Here is a 20,581-nt window from a genome sequence, read left to right on the forward strand (position 1 = left end):
TTGGGTGTTTTCTTTGCCCTTGTTACCTGCCTGCTGACAGGTGTTCCCAAGACCAATTAAGTTCATTACAGAAAACATAAGACAAAAACTTCAATCTTTACAAAATCCCAAGCATTTTAAAGGCAAGGAGCGCCTTACACAGAAAACCATGTCTAATTATAGACCTAATAATTCCCTACTTAATTTAGTAGACCACCCCTCATCCCTCCACACCTGCACACACACACACACACACACACACACACACACACAGAGCTGATGAGTGAATAAAAGCAGGACATGTAATATTGCAAGGTAGTTTTGTGGGCTTTTTTTCCATTCTCTAAGGCATACTAGTAGTTACTATACACTGAGTGCTTGCTCACGGCAATAGGCATTGATGAGTTAATTTTAAAGATGAATAATGAGTTTTTTGGAAGAGTAACATTCCAGAACCCCAACCTTAACTCTAAAGCATCACCACCTTACAACTCAGCCTTTCCTGCACTTCACTGGCCCTTGTGTTTCCTCCTCCTATCAGTTAAATGGTAGACAAAGTTTATACAAACACAACTACAAAGTACAACTATATCCCATGCTCATGAAGAGCCAGAGAGAAAATTCATCATAACCTGTGAGGCTTTCTTTCTGAATTCTCTGGCTGGCATTGGCTGCCTTTAAAATAGAAAAAAAAAATCAGGTGTTAATATACACTCCTATTAACTTATAGTCTCATAAATCACTTTTGCAAATAAAAAAAAAATCATTACATCCTAATCTTGCTACAAAGGCAGTTGGGGGGGGGGGGGATACAAAACATAGAGAAATGAAAATAATCAGAGCGCTAATGGTTTTTCAATATGCAGTCACCATCACCACACAGGCTCTGCATGACACGTTTCTTACGCAAATTATCCCTTCAGGACCTCCTAGCTACAGGTAAATTTAAACGGCATAATTAATATTAAATTGCATTAAAGATCGGCATTGTATATGCAGTTGTACGTTAACCCCAACAGGTAAACACCAATCCACTCACTCACGGATATATATATATCCATAAGATACACATATACCCGTAAGATATACATCCATATCAGACCCTTCCATCTTAAGGAAATTCTACACATTTTAATCAAATGTCTGCAAGCACAGGGTTCCTTCGGTTGACTTCTGCACTGAAGTCGAAGCCCCACTCCAACTTCATAAAACTGAAGGTTAGAGAATTTCAAATTACATGTTACAGGTATTGCCAGAAGGCTATTTTCTCAGCACTTGAGCGCTGGCAGAAGTCCCGGGCACAGCACCTGCCGCCCTGCCCTACTCAGCCAGGCAGTGAGCTCCGAAGACCCTGACTGACAGTTTGGTGGCGGCGAGCCCAGCGACCCGGACTCGGGACGAGGCGGGCCCGGCAGCCGTGGCCACCCGAGGCCCTACGGTCCCGCGTCCACCTGCAGCCGCCCGGCCGCACAGGACCTAGGGGGTCGCAGGCCGGAACTGGGGGCTGGACGGCACCTCGCCATCTGAGGCCTCCCCAGCTGCGACCTGCCACACTCACCTCCGAGCCAGCGCTCCCGGGCGGGCGGCGCCGGACCGCAAGCCGAGGGCTGGCGGGGCAGGGCGGGGCGCCGGGAGGGGCGGGGCGCGGGGCGGGGCGGAATCCGCACCTCCGAGAGTTATGGAAAGGAACCATGGAGAGGAAGGTGGAATCTCGCGATGACTCGCCCTTATTCTCGCAGTTCCGTGATAGGTGGGATGCCGCGCTCGTTTTTCGCAAACGACGTGTCTATTGGCCGAGAGCGCGACTTCCTTCAGACAGGCCCTGACCACTACGCAGCTTCAGTTTCCGGCTCCGGCGAGGGGCGGGGATTGGATAAATTGCTGTTTTTGTTTAGCTCTAAGTAGGATTTTTTTTTTTTTTTTTTAAATAACCTGAGTCTCCAATTTCTGGAAGCTGTAGGGGGTGTGTGTGTGTGTCTGTGTCCTCTCGGTTGAAGTTCAGTCAGGCACTGGAGCTGTCGCCAGTAATTGCTCCAATAATTGCGCGAGCGCTACTGTGTCCCAGGCAGCCTTCTGAGGGCCGTGCACGGCGCCCGCATGACAGCCCCGGAACGCGGGAAACACTGTTGTCCTTGGAAGGGTGAGGAACCGAGGTCCAGGGAGGTTACATAATTTGGTCAGGTTTATTTAGTTAACAAGTACTGACTGAATCGAAGCACCGGTCCGAAGGGTTCACTCAGTGAATAGATACCTTTCCAAAGACTAGGCGGTAACCTAGTCTTTAAAATACCCAAAGTCTATTGTGAAACAAAAAGGACAATCAACAACTCAGTAAGTTAAATATTATGACACTTCCAGGCACGACTGACTGCGCAGAACTCAAGTAGTTTCTTCAGGGACGAGACTTCTCGTGTCCGTGAAATAAGTTACAGAAAGGAGAGATTTGCTAGTGGAAAAAAAAAAAAAGACAAAACCCAAACATTATTAGCAGAAAAAAAAAAAGTTATTTGCCAATGTGGCAGCTCTTGGAGTGAGTTTTTTTTATTTTAAAGTGTTCTCATGAAACGGCTGTTGCCAGTATTTGAAAAGTTTTGTGTGTTGCTTCTTTACTGTTAAAAGACAATCCAGAAAATAGAGTTGCAATAATTAAAAAAAAAAAAAAAGTAACGCCTATTCTAAAACAAGGTAGACATTACAATGAAATACCAATTCCTATTAAATTGGTGTGGCGTGTTTCATATTTATAAGACTGGTTTTTCTAAACACGCAAGGATTTGTAGTACTTAGAAATGCTTTTTGCTGGACTTGAAAACTGCAGTCTGTAAAAACAAAAATCTCCAGCTTTTAAAGACCAATTCAAATAAGTTGTACTCCAGTATTGAAAAGTCACTCAAAAAGAACAAGAAACTCAAAAGTCACTCAAAAAGAACAAGGCAACCAACCATTTTTAAAGTAATCAATGTAAGCCTCAGTTTTCTTTTCTTTTTCCTTAGTTTTATTTCTTGACAAAATATTTAATGCGTTAATTTAGCATCTGGCGTTTATGAAAAAATGAACCATTTTAGAATAACTTCTACCTCCACACCGAGCTTAATTAAGGTTGTCACGTGATTCTGTGAGTACGATCCCTTTAAAAGTTCACTGAACTAATCAGGTATTAATTTTCACATTTTTGCCTCACCCAAAAACAAGGGGGTGGAACGAAAATTTTCTGAGGTAGCGATTTTGCAATCTTTGACAAACCTCAGCATCAACAGGCAGTGATACCACTTTAAGGAAACTCCAAGGAAAAGGCAACCCACCCAGTTTTAAACTCCCCACCTCCGACTTTCAAGGATTGGATTGCAAACTAAAACAAATCCTTCTTCTCCATTTCCTATTGGTGCACGTTCTATCATTCACTTTTCTGCTTGGGGTTTGGTGCAGTGTCTGGTTGCCTTACAGGAAAACGGTTGCTTTGATTCAGTCTGGAACTGGCTACTTTAGACTTTTTTTTTGGTGGTTATGAGTCTGTACAAAGAATCACCAAACTGGTGCAGCGGAAGCAGACCTGGCCCTACTCAAGCTGCCTAGAGGTTAGCTTGAAAAAAGAAGCTTTCAAACATACAAAGTAAATTGACATTGATGTTACTGATACAGAGATCGCAGTTAAGGAAAGTTTTTTTAAAAGGAGTACTCTCAAAGGAAACCAGATAAAGCACAGAAACGATCTAGGAGTGGTGAAAGGAGGCGTGTTCAGGAGGTGTTTTCCTCTTTAAGCTTCAAAGAACATCTTTCACATATCATCGCTGGATTTTTTTTTTTTTTTTAGCAAAAGAACAAGGTAATGAGATTAATTATAGATTGTGGCTTATTGTTACTCTAATATGGATTCTGAGAGACATTTGGTAATTTTTAAATGAACAGTTTTTGAATTCATAAATTTTAATTTTCTCTAATGGCTTTAAGAGATGGTTTGTTTATTATGTTAGAGAAAGTTTTCATTTACTAATGTAAATTTTGTGTTCTTTCTGTAGATGAGGAGATCCTAAAATAATGTATAAATTTTAGGATTTTTTAAAAATTTAATTAATTTATTCATTTATTGAATAGAGACAGAGAAACTGAAATGAAAGGAGAGGGAGAGAGGAAGAAAGACACCAGCAGCACTGCTTCACCAGTTGTGAAGCTTCACCCCCTCCTCAAGATGGGGACTGGGGGCTTGCCTGCTCCTTGCACATTATAATACATGTGCTCAACCAAGTGTGCCACCACCCAGGCCCTGAATTTTAGGAATTTTTTCAGACATGTATTCAACTAATAAATACAATACTCAGTGGCACACTATACCTCTGCAATAAATATTTCTTATATGACCTCTGCAATCCATGTGTGGGGATATAAGATAATAAGATATAATCCCTGGGGCTGGGTGGTGGTGCATTTGGTTGAGCGCACATGTTACAGTGCGCAAAGACCTGGGTTCAAGCCCCCAGTCCCCACCTGTGGGGGGAGGGGAACTTTGCAAGTGGTAAAGCAGGGCTGCAGGTGTCTCTCTCTCCCTCTCTATCACCTCCTTCCCTCTCTACTTCTGGCTGTCTCTATCCAATAAATAAAGATAATAAAAAAATAAAATAAGTGGTCTGGGAGGTGGCACAGTGGGTAAAGGGTTGGACTCTCAAGCATGAGGTCCTGAGTTCTGTCCCGGCAGTACATGTACCAGAGTGATATCCAGTCCTTTCTTTCTCCTCCTATCCCTGTGGGGAAGGGGAAGGGGAAGGGGGAGGAAGGAAGAGAGAAAGAGAGAGGGAGGAAAGGAGGAAGGAAGGAAAGAAGGGAGAAAGAAAAATTTAAAAAATAAAATAAAATATAATCCCTTTAGAACAGAGGTAAGGGACTTCCAGGCCTGCAGACTCAAAAATCATTTGCTCTGGCCCTGCCAAAGAGCCCGCAGGTATGGACTCAAAATTCAGTGAATCTAGGAGCTTTTTCCAGAGCAACATTCTGTGTTAATTTTGAAGCTGATAATTTTGCATGGGCCACAGATGATATTATAAAAATGGGCCTTGGGGGTCGGGCGGTGGCGCAGTGGGTTAAGCGCATGTGGCGCAAAGCGCAGGGACCGGCGTAAGGATCCTGGTTCGAGCCCCGGCTCCCCACCTGCAGGGGAGTCGCTTCACAGGCGGTGAAGCAGGTCTGCAGGTGTCTATCTTTCTCTCCTCCTCTCTGTCTTCCCCTCCTCTCTCCATTTCTCTCTGTCCTATCCAACAACGAATTGCTGCGTCAACAAGGGCAATAATAACCACAACGAAGATACAACAAGGGCAACAAAAGGGGGGAAAAAATGGCCTCCAGGAGCGGTGGATTCATGGTGCAGGCACCGAGCCCAGCAATAACCCTGGAGGAGGAAAAAAAAAAAAAAAAGGGCCTTGGCAGAAAAATTTTTTTTCCGTGTCTCTGCTCTAGAAACTTATACCCAAAAAATTAATTATGTAGGGTAGAGTGTTGGGAGATAGCACACCTAGTAGAGCTCACATGTCATAGTACACAAGGACCTGGGTTCAAGCCCCTGGCCTTCATTCACCTAAGGGGGAAGCTTCACAAGTGGTGAAGCAGTGCTGTGTGTGTGTGTATGTGTGTGTGTGTGTGTGTGTGTGTGTGTGTGTGTCTGTCTGTCTGTCTGTCTGTCTCCTCTCCCAACCCTCTCAATTTTTCTCTGATCTATTCAAAGTAAATAAATCAATATTAAAAAAAAAATAGAATCTCATACCCTAACTGGAAGAATGAGACTCCAGACATTAAATGGAAACTTCTGGACAATAAGATTTATACTGACCATAGGTTCTTTTTAAATTTTTTTAAGTCTTTTTCTTTCTTTCTTTCTTCCTTCCTTCCTTCTTTCTTTCTTCCCTTTTGTTGCCCTTGTTGTTTTATTGTTGTAGTTATTATTGATGTTGTTGTTGGATAGGACAGAGAGAAATGGAGAGAGGTGGGGAAGACAGAGAGGGGGAGAGAAAGACAGACACCTGCAGACCTGATTCACCGCCTGTGAAGTAACTTCCCTGCAGGTGGGGAGCCGGGGGCTCGAACAGAGATCCTTAAGCTCCTTGCACTTTGCACCAGTTGCGCTTAACCCTCTACGCTACTGCCCGACTCCCAAATTTTTTAAAAAATTATCTTTATTTATTGGACAGAGACAGGCAGAAATCGAGAGGGAAGGGGGCTGATAGGGAGAGAGACAGAGAAACACCTGCAGCCTTGCTTTACCACTCGTGAAGCTTTCGCCCTGCAGGTGGAAATCAGGGCCTTAAACCTGGGCCCTTGTGCACTGTAACGTGTGCACTTAACCAGGTGCACCACCGCCTGGCCCCCCGACCATAGATTTTTTAGAAGCTCAGATCTATGTGAGCTAAAATATTGCAGGGACCTCTTCACAGTAGGATTTTTTTTTTTTTTAAATCTATTTGGACTAGAGCAATGGTCAAATGTTCAGTAGATAAAAAGTGGAATCCGCATCCCAAGCAGTGGGTGGATAAGATTGTTAGCCTGTTTGAGCTCAGTTTAAGAATCAGTATCACAGCTGCAGACCTGTTTCACCGATCCTTCCGCCAGTCCTTGCACTTCGTGCCACGTCCGCTTAACCCGGTGCGTTACCGCCCGGCCTCCTCTCCACACTTTATTTTTTAGAAAGTGATTTTTAAATAAAGATTTATTAGGGGTCAGGTGGTGGTGCACCTGGTTGAGTACACATGTTACGGTGCACAAGGACCCAGGTTGAAGCCCCCAGCCCCCACCTGCAGGAGGAAAGCTTTGTAAGCAATGAAGCAGTGCTGCAGGTATCGCTCTCTCCTTCTGTCTCCTCCGTCCCCCTGGATTTCTTTCTGCTTTGTCCAACACATAAACAAAATATTTTTTTTAATAAAAAAGATTTATTTATTTATTTATTTATCTATCAGGTCGATAGAATCAGAGCAAGATAGCTGTCTTAACTAGTACTCTCTCATATAGTCATGATGCTTGTAATTTCCTAAGAGTTACCGCCAGAAGCCTCCTGCCCCTCCGTCAAGCTCCCTCCATCTCTGCACAAGCCCACACCAAAGCGTAACACCTGAAATAGCTGGAGTCCTGCGGGACCCAGCACAGTTGCCATCTGTGCAGATTGGTTGTTCCCCTGCTTTACCAGTGACTAAATTTTTGAGTATCACCTCCTAGACATGGAAGAGTATGACCCCACCCAAGCAAGCCCTCTTCCTTCCCTTCCATCTGGGGGTCTGGGGCTGATCATGGGCCTCAGCATTCTACTAGGCAGGTCTAGCAAAGGGAATGGCATCAATCGATTGGATCTGACTGGCAGTTGTTCCACTGAATTGGGGGCTTGGGGACCTGAACCCAGGGCTGACCGGGGGTGGGGTGGGAGGGGATTTGTAACCAAAGTTTGAACCCCGGCCAGGCCATGGCTATTACAAAGAAAAGAAGAGTGACAGATGATAAGCGTGCAACTCAGAGTAAGTGAACTGACAGTGGGTGAGATTTGGTTCATGGCCAGTGTCCCTAACCCCATTCTAGAAAATATCAGTGTCTACTTGCAGCTCTGCTTTGCTACTCATGAAGCTTCCCCGCAGCAGGTGGGGGCCAGGAGCTTGAACCTGGGTCCTTGCTCGTGGTCACTTGAGTGCTCTACCAGATATGCCACTGCCAGAAACAAATGTCTTTTTTTTTTTTGCCTCCAGGGTTATTGCTGGGGCTCAGTGCCTGCACTACAAATCCACTGCTCCTGGTGGCCTTCCCCCCCCCCTTTGTTGCCCTTGTTGTAGCCTTGTTGTGGTTATTGTTGTTGATGTCCTTAGTTGTTGGATAGGACAGAGAGAAATGGAGAGAGGAGGGGAAGACAGAGAGGGGGAGAGAAAGATAGACACCCGCAGACCTGCTTCACTGCCTGTGAAGCGACTCTGCTGCAGATAGGGAGCTGGGGGCTCGAACCAGGACCCTAACTCTTTCAGCATTTGTAACACCCAATACTGTGGTAGTTATTGGATCTTCCTCTTGTTATATTTTACCTGTTGGCGCTACTGTTTTCTACATACTTCATGAGTCCATTGTTTATATTAAGAATTAAGTTAATATTTATTGAATGGATAAGTAAATAAAATGGTAATAGAGTGAAACTGAAAAATAGGTTATCTGAAGTAAATAATAGGAATCGAGTTTGAAGTGTCTGTACAGAAAGAGGGACAAATGGGGAGGAATCTTTGAAAGGCTGATATTGTCTTTGTAAACAGTTCTACTAGTTGATGGAAGTGTCAATCAGATCAGTTTTTAGACTTAATTTTTTTAAGCTTTATTTATTTTCCTTTTTTGTTGCCCTTGTATTGTTGTAGTTATTATTGTTGTTGTTATTGATGTTGTTGTTGTTGGATAGGACAGAGGGAAATGGAGAGAGAAGGGGAAGAAAAAGAAGGGGAGAGAAAGACACCTGCAGACCTGCTTCATCGCTTATGAAGCGACTCCCCTGCAGGTGGGGTGCCAGGGGCTCGAACTGGGATCCTTGAGCTGGCCCTTGCGCTTTGTGCGGGTCCTTGTGCTTTGCGCCACGTGTGCCTAACCCACTGCCCTACCGCCAGACTCCCTCAATCAGATCAGTTTTAACATCTGTATAAACCTGTGAGGTTACGACCACAGTCAGAATAATGGCCATATCCATAACCCCTCAAAATTTATCCATGCTTTTTCACAATCTCTCTACCTACCCCACCAACTTCACATTTCCATTTAAGGAGATATCAACTGTTCAGCCTGCTTTAGGCCACTTTGCATGTGTTCTCGTTTGTTTGATATCAACAAATGAAATAATGTGGTAGATAGATACTCTTCATTGGCTTCTTTCAACTATTTCTCCCCCCCCCCTTAATTTCATTTATTTAATTTGATAGAACAAAAAGAAATTGAGAGGAAAGAGGGGTAGAGAGGAAAGGAGTGAAAGAGGGAGGGGACGAGAGAGAAAGGGGATGGAGGAAGGGAGAGCACTGCTTCATCACTTGTGAAGCTTCCCCCCTGCATGTGGGAACAGGGGTCTTGAACCCAGGTCCTTGCACATGGTAAGGTGCGCTTAACCAGGTACACCACCACATGGCTCTCTCTATTTCTGATGTTCAGCTATGAAAGTATTTGTTCCCTTTAATTTACATTTGTGCATTTACTCACTGATGAGTATCTGGCTGGTTTCTAATTTTGTATTCAGCTCTTTTGGAGGAGAATAGTCTAATAACTGTGTCAAAACAAGTCTTCTATATTCCTTATGGTTTTTGGTGACTCGGTAGATCAATTATTGAGAGCCAAGTGTTTTGATCTCTGAGTATATCGATGACATGTCTTATCTCTTTAAAATTCCATCAATTTGGGTATTATATTCAAACTGTTATTAGATATATAAACACTTGGGATGGTTATGTCTTTCTTGACTACCAAACTTGTTTTTGACCAATTTTGGAAGGTTTCCCATACTTTTTTTTAGAGATTTTTTAATATTTATTTGTTTATTCCCTTTTGTTGCCCTTGTTGTTTTATTGTTGTTTTTATTGATGTCGTTGTTGTTGGATAGGACAGAGAGAAATGGAGAGAGGAGGGGAAGACAGAGAGGGGGAGAGAAAGATAGACACCTGCAGACCTGCTTTACCACCTTTGAAGCGACTCCCCTGCAGGTGGGGAGCCGGAAGCTTGAACTGGGATCCTTAACGCTGGTCCTTGTGCTTTGTGACACCTGTGCTTAACCTGCTGCACTACTGCCCGACTCCCAGTTTCCCATACTTTTACTTTAATCTAATTATCTTTTTTTAACTTTTCAATGGCAACACTTTTACACTTTTTATCAGTCAACCAATGTTCTTTGAATTGAGGGTGTCTAGACCACTGAATTTACTATAATGCTGATATAGTTGGATTTTTACTTTAATTAAAAAAATTTTTTTTGCCTCCAGGGCTATCAGTTGGGCTTGGTTCCAACACTATGAATCCACTGCTCCTGGAGGCCATCTTTTTTTACCATTGTTGTTGCTGTTATTGTTGTTGTTGTTGGATAGGACAGAGAGAAACTGAGAGAGGAGGGGAAGACAAGGGGAGAGAAAGATAGACACCTGCATACCTGCTTCACCGCTTATAAAATGACTCCCCTGCAGGTGGGGAGCCAGGGCTCAAACCAGAATGTTTGAGTGTGTCCTTGTACTTCACACTATTCGTACTTAACCCACTGCCCAGCCCACATAGTTAGATTTTATTTTTTTAAATATTTTTTACTTTAACTATTATTGGGTAGACACAGAGAGAAATTGAGAGGGAAGGGAGATAGAGAGGAGAGATGGAGAGAGACAGAGAGACACCTGCAGCCCTGCTTCACCGTTTGTGAAGCTGTACCTTGCAGGTGGGGACCAGGGGCTTGAACCTGGGTCCTTGTGCTCTGTAATGTGAGCAGTTAACCAGGTGTGCTACCACCTGACCCCCATAGTTAGATTTTTTAAGTCTGACACATTGCTGTTTATTTTCTGCGTATGTTCTTTGTTCCATTTTTCGTCTCCTCACCCATTTTCTATTGGACTATTTTTATAATTTAATTATTATCTATTGTTGGATTATTACCTATAATTATTTCTTTTGTTATCTTAATGATCCGTGTAGGGTTTATTCTGTGCATCTTTAATGTGCCATAGTCTACCTTGAAATCCTATTACATCTCTCCACATGTTATCTAATCCACATGTTTACAATTCCTTCCCTCCCAGCATTTGTGCTTTTGGTCTCATATATTTCACTTACACATTGTAAATCCCACAGTACACTATTAATTTTTGTATAAACAATAGACTATTGCTTTCCAGAGAGATACTTACATATTTATGGGGGAGATACAGAGAGGACCAAAACATCACTCTGGCATATGTGGTGCCAGGAATGAAACTCATGATCTCCCATGTTTACAGGTCAATTACTGAAGCTACCAGGTCACCTCCCAGGTTGCAAAACAATGGATTGTTTTTAAGGGATTTAAATAGTATGAAAATAAGCTGATATACTTGGCCATGTAGGTGTCATTTTCACCACCCTTCATTCTTTTATGTAGGCCTAGATGTCCACTTGCTAGCATTTCCCTTCTATCTGGGCAGTTCTAGATCGGTTCAGATTGGTGGATTACTCTTCTCATTATGGGTTGTGTTTTTCCTGCCACAGGTGATTTACTTAAACATTTGCTGATAGGTATTCTGTCTCCATTCTTGAGGGGATTCCTCTATTAATCTCGGGGGTTCTCTCAGTTTATTTTCCTTCTGCAATAACTCATCCTGTAAGCCCAAAGCACCTAAGTCTCCCAGCATCTTAGGGGTTTTTGTTTGTTTTGCTTTGTTTTATTTTGTTTTGGTTTTGTTGTTGTTGCCTTCAGGGTTATCGCTGGGGCTTGGTGCCAATACTATGATGAATCCACTGCTCCTGGCAGCCATTTTCTCCATTTTTTTTTTTTTTTGGATAGGATAGAGAGAAATTGAAAGATGAAAGGGAGATATATATATATATATGGAGAGAGAGAGAGAGAGATACAGACCTGCTTTACCACTTGTGGAGATTCTCCTCTGCAGGTGGGGAGTAGAGGCTTGAACCCAGATCCTTGCATGGGTCCATATACTTAGTACTATGTATACTTAACCAGGTGCACCACCTCCCACTGCCCCAGCCCCTTAGCTCTTCATCTTCAATTAGTCCCTTGGTCCCCTTCACTGTTTTCTGTCCTGGAAATCTCAAAGCAATCAGAACTTCTCAAAACAATATGATTATATTTTCCATCTTGCAGGAATCATTATCTTATTGCACAATGTCTTTTTACTTGAAAACGATTGTTTTATTAACTTTGTTCATCTATGAATTATTTTCTGGGAGGGGTTGTTTGGTTATTTTAAGCAAAGAATAAATCTGGTCGCTGTGGCTCCATCATGGAAAGGAGAGAAAGTTTAATAACAGTCTTTTTTCCTGCCTCAAAGTCAGTTGGGCTTCCCTAATTTGAGAAGACTGAGAGGTGTTTAATCTGAGTGGTATTTAGGTTCAACTGGAAAAAAGTCATATCTAGACATATATCTACATGTATGAATGCTATGCTTAGTTAAAACTGGAAAGTTTCCTGAAAGGTTTATAAAGATGTTAACCAGGTGGTGGTGCACATGGTTGAATGCACACATTACAGTGCTTAAGGACCCAGGTTCAAGCCCCAGGTCCCTACCTGCAGGGGGAAGCTTCATGAATGGTGGAGAGGTGCTGCAGGTGTCCTTCTGTCTGTCTTCCTCTCTATCTCCCCCTCCTCTTCCAATTTCTCTCTATCTATACTTAATAATGTATAAATAAAGATATATATATATATATTTTTTGAAAGATGTCAATATAAGCCACTAGGATATTTTTGGATTGGATGATATTGATTTCAGTGAATTCCGGGGCGGGGGTGGTGGTGGCACACCTGATTAAGCGCACATAATACTAAGTAAGCACAGGGACCTGCTTTAGGATCCGGGTTTGCGTTCCCCCTCCACCTGCAGGGGGTATGCTTTACAAGTGGTGAAGCAGGTCTTTCTCCCTCACTATATCTCCCTCTTCTCTTCCATTTCTCTCTGTCCTACCCAATAAAAAAATAGAGAGAAAAAGTGACCACCAGGAACAGTGGTGGATTCATAGTGCCCGCACTGAGCCTGAGCAATAACCCTGAAGGTTAAAACAAACAAACAAATGAAAAAAAAAAACAACAAAAACAAAGAACTCCTGGACATAGTGTTGCAGTTGTCCTGCCTCTATCTTTAGAGGAAGGAAACGAGCATTTATATTAACTTTAGAGGTTACCATTAACAACTGTGTTTTTGTGTTTAAAAACCAGAGGACTGTGTGTGTAGAAACATGCAGGAATCACAGGAAACCCACATGTGTAATCACCTAGATGAAATTGTTGCTGCTGTCAGCGTAGCACCTAGAAAGAAGAGTCAGAACAAGCTGCCCAAGACAGCGTTGTTCCAGCCTCCTCGAGAGAAGCTTCATCTCTGTGAAGAGAAAGCGAAGTCCTATTCCAGCAACCAGGAGGTAAAGAGGCTTTTTCTCTGGTTCTGTGTGTTTTTCATATTTTTATTTGTTTTTAATTGTGATCCAGAGAGAAACAGACACACAAACAGATAGACACTAGCAACCTGCTCCACTGCTTGTGGAAGAGACCAGGAGCTTGGACCCGGTCCTTGCACATGGTAAGTTGTTTATTTGGGTTTTTTTGCCTCTAGGGTTATTGCTGGGGCTTGGTGCCTGTACCATGAATCTACTGCTCCTGGAGGCTTTCCCCCCCCCCCCATTTGTTGCCCTTGTGGTTATTATTGTTGTTGTTGATGTCGTTCGTTGTTGGATAGGACAGAGAGAAATTGACAGAGGAGGGGAAGACAAAGATGGGGAGAGAAAGACAGACACCTACAGACCTGCTTCACCACCTGTGAAGCGACTCCCCTGAAGATGGGGAGCCGGTATTTTGAACCAGGATCCTTCCGCCGGTCCTTGTTAACCTGCTGTGCTACTCCCCGACCCCCTGCACATGGTAACTTGTACACTTTACTGGCTGTGCCACCGCTGTGTACTCTGGTCATCGAGAATAAGGGCATTCTTGCAACACTGGGGAATGAACCAGGGGTCTTACATGTGTATAGTACTTGCTAGTGGCCTCTTTAGCCCCCTTTACTTTTTTTTTATTTTAATGAGAGAAAGATACAGAAATTCAGAGATACAGAAAGACCAGAGCACTGCTCAGCTCTGGCTTTTAGCAGTGTGGGGGACTGAACGAGGGACCGGACCTTGGAGCCTCGGGCATGAAAGTCTTTTGCAGAATGATTAATGCTGTCTTCCCAGCCCCTGACCCATTAAAAAAAAATTTTTTTTTTTTTTGCCTCCAGGGTTATTGCTGGGGCTTGGTGCCTGCACTATGAATCCCCTGCTCCTGGAGGTTATTTTTCCCATTTTGTTGCCCTTGTTGTGCTTAGTGTGGTTGCTATTATTGTCATAGCTGTTGTTTTTGGATAGGACAGAGAGAAATGGAGAGAGGAGGGGAAGACAGACGGGGAGAGAAAGATAGACACTTGCAGACCTGCTTCACCACTTGTGAAGCGACTCCCCTGCAGGTGGGGAGCCGGGAACTCCAACCAGGATCCTTATGGCGGCCCTTGCGCTTTGTGCCATGTGCACTTAACCCACTGCGCTACCGGCCGACTCCCCATTTTTTAAATTTTATGTAGTGAGGGTGGCTGGGAAAATACAATCACCGCATCACGCCACCATCCACGGAGTCCCTTGGTGCTGTTCATAGTGCTACTGTGTGGTGCCAGGGGTCAAACTTGGAGCTCCGTGTACAATAAGCCTTACTTTTCCCCATCGCAACTATCTCCTGACCCCAAGAATCTGGAGACTTTAGGTTAAGTGTCTACTCTCAGGAGCTCAATAGAAGAAAGTGTGTAAGATAGTGGCTTTATCACGGCATGGTCAGATACAGTACTTTGGGACTCCAACCACAGAGCTGGCATGTCCCACATTTTGTTTGTGGAATGATTGTACAAATAAACAAGTGTGCCTTGGCCTTGGGCAAGTACACTAGACTAGTTGTGGGTTTGACCTACTACAGTCATTTCTCACTAGGCAATACATGTTTACTGAGCTCCTCCTATGTGCCACTTTAGGCCTGGGATATAGCACAGAGCAGCCAGAGCTGCTGCTCTCAGACAGTTCTTCCTCATCCTGTTCTCTCCATCTTTCTTTCCCATCCTCTAGGCATTGACCGAGTGCCTTTGGGAATTTTCCTGGATCACTTTCACAACTCTGTCCTTCTTCTCCCCACTCTTCCTCTGCTTTGTCCCCCTGTTTTTTTAATCAGTTGTCTTGTCCCCCCATCTCTCTTATTTTAATTACCTAATGCTACATAAGACCCCTAAAACAGTGGCATGAAACAAGAGCAGCTTGTGGCCGGGTGGTAGCGCAGCGGATTAAGCACATGTGGTGTGAAGTGCAAGGACCCACCTAAGGATGCTGGTTCAAGCCTCTGGCTCCCCACCTGCAGGGGGGTTGCTTCACAAGCAGTGAAGCAGGTCTACAAGTGTCTCTCTTTCTCTCCCCTTGTCTGTCTTCCCCTCCTCTCTCCATTTCTCTCTGTCCTATCCAACAACAATAGCAATAACAATAAACAACAAGGGCAACAAAAGGGGAACAATAGCCTCCAGGAGCAGTGGATTCATAGTGCAGGTACTGGAGCCCCAGAAATAACCCTAGAGGTAAAATAAATAAATAAAAACAAGAGCAACTGTTTATTGGCTCATGAATCTCTAATAATTTGCGCAATGCCCAGTGAGGTCTGGTAAGCTCTGATTTATGCAGAGTCATGAATTGAGCTATGTGGAGAGTTCATTGCCAAGGTGACATACTGCTGTGGCTTTCTTTCTTTTTTAATATTTATTAATTGATTCCCATTTGTTGCCCTTGTTTCTTATTGTTGTAGTTATTATTGATGTCGTCATTTGTTGTTGTTGGATAGGACAGAGAGAAATGGAGAGAGGAGGGGAAGACAGAGAGGGGAAGAGAAAGATAAACACCTGCAGACCTGCTTCACCGCCTGTGAAGCGACTCCCCCTGCAGGTGGAGAGCCGGGGGCTTGAATTGGGATCCTTACACTGGTTCTTATGCTTTGCTCCACGTGCACTTAACCTGCTGCGCTACCGCCCGACTCCCTGCTGTGGCTTTCTAATCAGTGCTGGCTACCTGTGCCTCTCCTTGGCACCTCTTCAAGGGGGCTGCTTGGGCTTCCTCACTCCATGGTGCTTGGGTCTCTAGTCTGCTAGGGCCACTGGGGCAAAATAACACTGAATGATCCGCTTAAACAGCACAAGTTTATTTTCTGTAGATGCTGCAAGCTAGAAATCCAAGGTCATGGTGTTGGCAGCATGGATTGCACACTATAGTCTGTTTGTTTGTTTGTTTGTTTATTGTCAGAGCACTACTCAGCTCTGACAATATGGTGGTGCTGGGGACTGAATGTGGGGCTTGGAGCCTTAGATATGAAATCCTTTTTTCCTTTTTAAGACTTTTTTTTTTTTGCCTCTAGGATTATCACTAGGACTCTGTGTGTACACTATGAATCCAGTGCTCCTGGAGGCTAATTTTCCCTTGTTGTTTATCATTGTTGTTGTTATGGCTATCATTATTGTTGGATAGAACAGAGAGAAATCCAGAGAGAAGGCGTAGACAGAGAGGGGGAGAGAAAGATAGACACCTGCAGACTTGCTTCACCTGCAGACCTATGAAGCGACCCCCCTGCAGGTGGAGAGCCAGGGGCTCAAACCGGGATCTTTACCCCAGTCCTTGTGCTTTGCGTCATGTGCACTTAACCCACTGCACTACTGCCCAGCCCCTGATTTTTTTTTTTTTTTGCATAGCCATTATGCTATCTCCCCAGCCAGCCTTTCTCTTTAGTTTGCAGGTTGTGACCCTGTTGCTGTGTTTGCAAAAGTTGTTTCTCTGTTTGCTCCTATGCTTGGGTCTCCTCCTCCTGATGGAAATGTGTCTGCCATATTAGATTAGAGTCTCATCTTAACAGCCTCATTTTAACTTGTTCATCTGTTTAAAACTCTTTTCTCCAAACATAATTATATTCTGAAGGACTCAACATATGGGTAGGGGGAGGATAGAGGGGTCCAGTTCAGCCCATAGCAAGTTCCAGAAGAGTATCTGAGACAGAAAGGGAAAACCATCAGTTCTTTTTTTCTTTTTCTTTTTTTTTTGTATCCAGACATCACTCTGACACACGTGCTGCCGGGGACTGAGCTCAAGACCTCATGCTTGAGAGTCCAACACTTTATCCACTGCATCAGCTCACAGACCATGGAAACCATCAGTTCTTTTCAGACCTGGGACTCCAAAATAGTGCTGCACTGTTTTCCATATTCTACCGGTTAATCAGTCATAAAGCCCACGTCCAAAGAGAAAGGGGCACAGTCCCCCATCTCTGTACGGAAGGCATGCCAATGAGTTTCGTAGCTGTAATTAAAGCTGCCAGCTTTGCTCTGAGTGTATTGCTGCTCTGAGTGAATCTGGAGCTAGAAGCCCAGTTTCCTGCTCTGTTTGACCCAACCCTGAATGGAAATGCCCTTCTCACCCCTTCCGTGGAATCTGTGTGTATGTCCTGCTGACTTTACTTGCTAGGCTAATAGCACATTAGCACATTGCTATGCTTAATGCTATAAGTTGTTCTGAAAGGCATTTTTTTCCCCAGAGATTTTTCTTGAGGTTTTTATGAGGGGAACACCAGACCACTGCTCATCTCTGGCTTATGGGAATACTAGGGATAGAACCTGGGACCTCTGGGGCTGCAGCTTGCCAATCCTGTGCTTTAGTACTAACCTATCGCACCAGTCCTTAAGGAAAGTGTTTAAGTAGAAAACTAGAATCTGTTGTTTGAAAACTACTACTCCTCTCCCGCTTCCAGTGGCTGACTATACAGTAGTTGTTTATTAGTGGGCAGCTGGAAAACTAGAGACTGAATAGATGTCTGCTCCACTTTTTCTATGTTATATGTATTCATAATGTCTATGTTATATGTATTCATAATTCACATGTCCTATTCATTGTAGTACGTTCTTATATTTACTGTCCACTTCACCCTGGCAGATGACTAGATTGGTTTTATCCTCTGATTTATCCTGAGTGCTCAGAACCATGTCTAGTGCACATAGCAAGTCAACATATACAGAGTAGATAAAAGGGCAAGTTGCTTTTGTACTTTGTGATTCTGAGGTGTCAGCGGCCTAATGGGTAAGCCCATGCTCTCTTCCTCGCAGTATAAACAGGCCATCCAGGAGCTTGTGCGCTGCATGGCACTGACGAGAATCTGCTATGGTGACACGCACTGGAAGCTGGCGGAGGCACATGTCAACCTGGCTCAAGGCTACCTCCAGATGAAAGGTGGGTTCATCGCAGCCTGGGGAGGATCAGCCCACTGGTTTCTGCTCTTCCTCCTCAGGCCCCCAATTTGACTTTTAATTAACAAAGATTAAGTTTCTTAGGTATTTCCCTTCTTAGAAGTTAAAGAGCCCACTCCTTTCTGAGCCTGTATAATTTTCCACATAAGCTATTTAAAAAAGAGAAGGAAGACTTCAGTCCTTTGGAGTTGTGCTTTTTTATGATCTGAAAAGTGGCATTCTTGGAGAGAACTGATTTTTTACCTTTGAAGGCATTGTAGGAAGGGCTTAGGGCAGGGAGTGGGGGACCTAAAATGAGGTTGTTCACATTTGGGTGGATGGAGAGGAGTCTCTTGTCTATTGGTGACACTCCTTTTCACTTTTCAAATAAGTGAAAGACTAAATCAGTATGGCTATAAGCAGAAGATCATGCAACTTCAAAGTCCATGGGTAAAATTTACTGGAGATTTAGTCCAATGCAGATGTTGAAACAGATTTCTTTCTTCTCTTTCCTACCACTTATGTGGCTATTTTTCTCAGTGGGGACTTCATTCATGGCAGGTTCTGCCCACATGGCAGCAATAGGCTGCCAACAGCTTTAGTCTTGCCTCCCCAGCTTCCCCCATGGAAAAAAATTATGTCTCTCCAACAAAATCTCAGGATTAAGAAGTTCAGATTGAGCCTGTTTGTGTCATATGCAAAGGCAAGCAATAGTGTGATTGGCTAGACTTGCCTTTTGGCTGCAGAGTAGCTTAAAGAAAGGCTGGTCCAGGGAGTCGGGTGGTAGTGCAGCGGGTTTAGCGCATGTGGCGCAAAGCGCAAGGACCATCATAAGGATCCCAGTTCAAGCCCCTGGCTCCTCACCTGCAGAGGGGTCGCTTCACAGGCGGTGAAGCAGGTCTGCAGGTGTCTATCTTTCTCTCCCCCTCCCTGTCTTCTCCTCCTCTCTCCATTTCTCTCTGTCTTACCTAACAATGACATCAACAACAACAACAATAACTACTTCAACAACAACAACAAAAAAAAGACAACAAGGGCAACAAAAGGAAAATAAATAAATAAAGTTTTTAAAAAAAATTTTAAAAAGAAAAGAAAAAAGAAAGACTGATCTTGGCTAAATCTCACAGATTAGATGTGTAGGCCATCCCTAAGAGAAAATAGACAAAGGGAGAATGAGTGGCAGGAAAGGCAGACACAGTAGGGTAGCATGTCTTCTCTTCTTCCTAACTGAGCAGCCTAGAATGAGGTTTGCAGGAGTATAGCTCTCTGGCTTCATTTCATCAGCTGTAGAGTGATGATGATGATGATGGTGGTGGTGGTGATGGTGGTGCTGCTGCTGCTGCTGCTGACCTCCCAAGATTGGTCCAGTGGGTAAATAAAACAAGGGAAATGAAAGACACTGTAGTGTCAACAAGTGCAGAGTGAATTTAGCCAAATGGGTCCCAGGCAAGGTCCTATGTACCGGAACAAAGCCATTGACAAAGCCAGAGCCAGACAAGGACTAGGAGAATGTCTGGTTAAAATCCAGTCCCATGATTCATTTTCTTTCTTTTTTAAAATTTTTAAAAAATTATCTTTATTTATTTATTTGGATAGAGACCACCAGAAATTGAGAGGGAAGAGAATGATGGAGAAGGAAAAGACTGAGAGACACCTGCAGCCCTGCTTCACCACTTGTGAAGCTTTCCTCCTGCAGGTGGGGGCCGGGGACTCAAACCCAGGTCTTTGTTCACTGTTAATATGTGTGCGCTCAAGCAGGTATGCCACCACCTGCCCCCATCCCCATGGTTCATTTTCTAACTCTGCAGGAAACAGCCAGGATGAGTCAAGCAGTGGGCCTCAGGTCTCACCCTTTCTTTCTTTCTCTCTCTCTTTTTTTTTTCTCCAGGGTTATTCTTGGAGCTCAGTGCCTGCACCATGAATCCACTGCTCCTGGAGTCCATTTTTTCCCCTTTTGTTGCCCTTGTTGTAGCCTTGTAGTTATTATTGTTGTTGTTGATGCCATTCATTGTTGGATAGGACAGAGAGAAATGGAGAGAGGAGGGAAAGACAGAGAGGGGGACAGAAAGGTAGACACCCACAAACCTGCTTCACCGCCTGTGAAGTGACTCCCCTGCAGGTGGGGAGCCGGGGGCCCGATCCGGGGGTCCTTCCACCGGTCCTTGCACTTTGCGCCATGTGCGCTTAACCCACTGCGCTACAGCCCGACCCCCAGGTCTCATCCTTTCTACGTAGCTGATCTAAGATTCAGACCAAGGGTTGAGAACCGGTACAGGTGAGCTATTCTGTTGGCTTTTTCCTCCCAGAGCCTGGAACATTGCTCATACATGATTTCACTACTCTGGGGCCACTTTTACATTTAGAGAGAGAAAGAGGAAGAGGAAGAGGGAGGGAGGAAAGGAGGGAGGGAGAGAGAGAGGAGAGAGAGAGAGAGAGAGAGAGAGAGAGAGAGAGAGATACTATGACACTGGAGGAAGCTGTAGTGCCTTGGAACCTCTCGTGTGATGCAGGGTCTCAAACTTGGGCTTTGCACATGGCAAGAGGTGTGTCTTCCCCAGACAGCTATCTCAACATCTGGCATCAGGGATTTTTAAAGTATGCTCTTCTTCTGGTCATTTACTTTTCTTCATGAC

The 20,581-nt window shown here is 44.1% G+C and overlaps 2 protein-coding genes across 9 annotated transcripts in view; one reads left to right on the top strand and one right to left on the bottom strand.

The window, feature by feature from the left end:
• Nucleotides 1-1,691, bottom strand: part of LRRC28 (leucine rich repeat containing 28) — a 175,867-nt gene extending 174,176 nt beyond the window's left edge. For 5 of the 7 annotated variants that reach the window (XM_060179331.1, XM_060179332.1, XM_060179329.1 and 2 more), the window contains exon 1: nt 1,538-1,691. The gene's annotated coding sequence lies outside the window, so the exon portion shown is untranslated. The other 2 variants (XM_060179330.1, XM_007518893.3) reach the window with 2 other exon arrangements.
• Nucleotides 1,692-3,388: 1,697 nt separating this feature from the next.
• TTC23 (tetratricopeptide repeat domain 23) overlaps nt 3,389-20,581 on the top strand; it is an 86,269-nt gene continuing 69,076 nt past the window's right edge. Inside the window, exons 1-3 of one of the 2 annotated variants that reach the window (XM_060179327.1) lie at nt 3,389-3,802; nt 12,859-13,056; nt 17,829-17,952. In XM_060179327.1, the coding sequence (XP_060035310.1) occupies nt 12,877-13,056; nt 17,829-17,952 (304 nt within the window). In that variant the 5' untranslated portion in view covers nt 3,389-3,802; nt 12,859-12,876. Of the gene's footprint in view, nt 3,803-7,412; nt 7,464-12,856; nt 13,057-17,828; nt 17,953-20,581 lie in introns of those variants that run through there. The other variant, XM_060179326.1, reaches the window with a different exon arrangement.

The sequence above is a fragment of the Erinaceus europaeus genome, chromosome 20, assembly GCF_950295315.1.
Source record: "Erinaceus europaeus chromosome 20, mEriEur2.1, whole genome shotgun sequence".
In the NCBI taxonomy this organism is placed as follows: Eukaryota; Metazoa; Chordata; class Mammalia; order Eulipotyphla; family Erinaceidae; genus Erinaceus; species Erinaceus europaeus.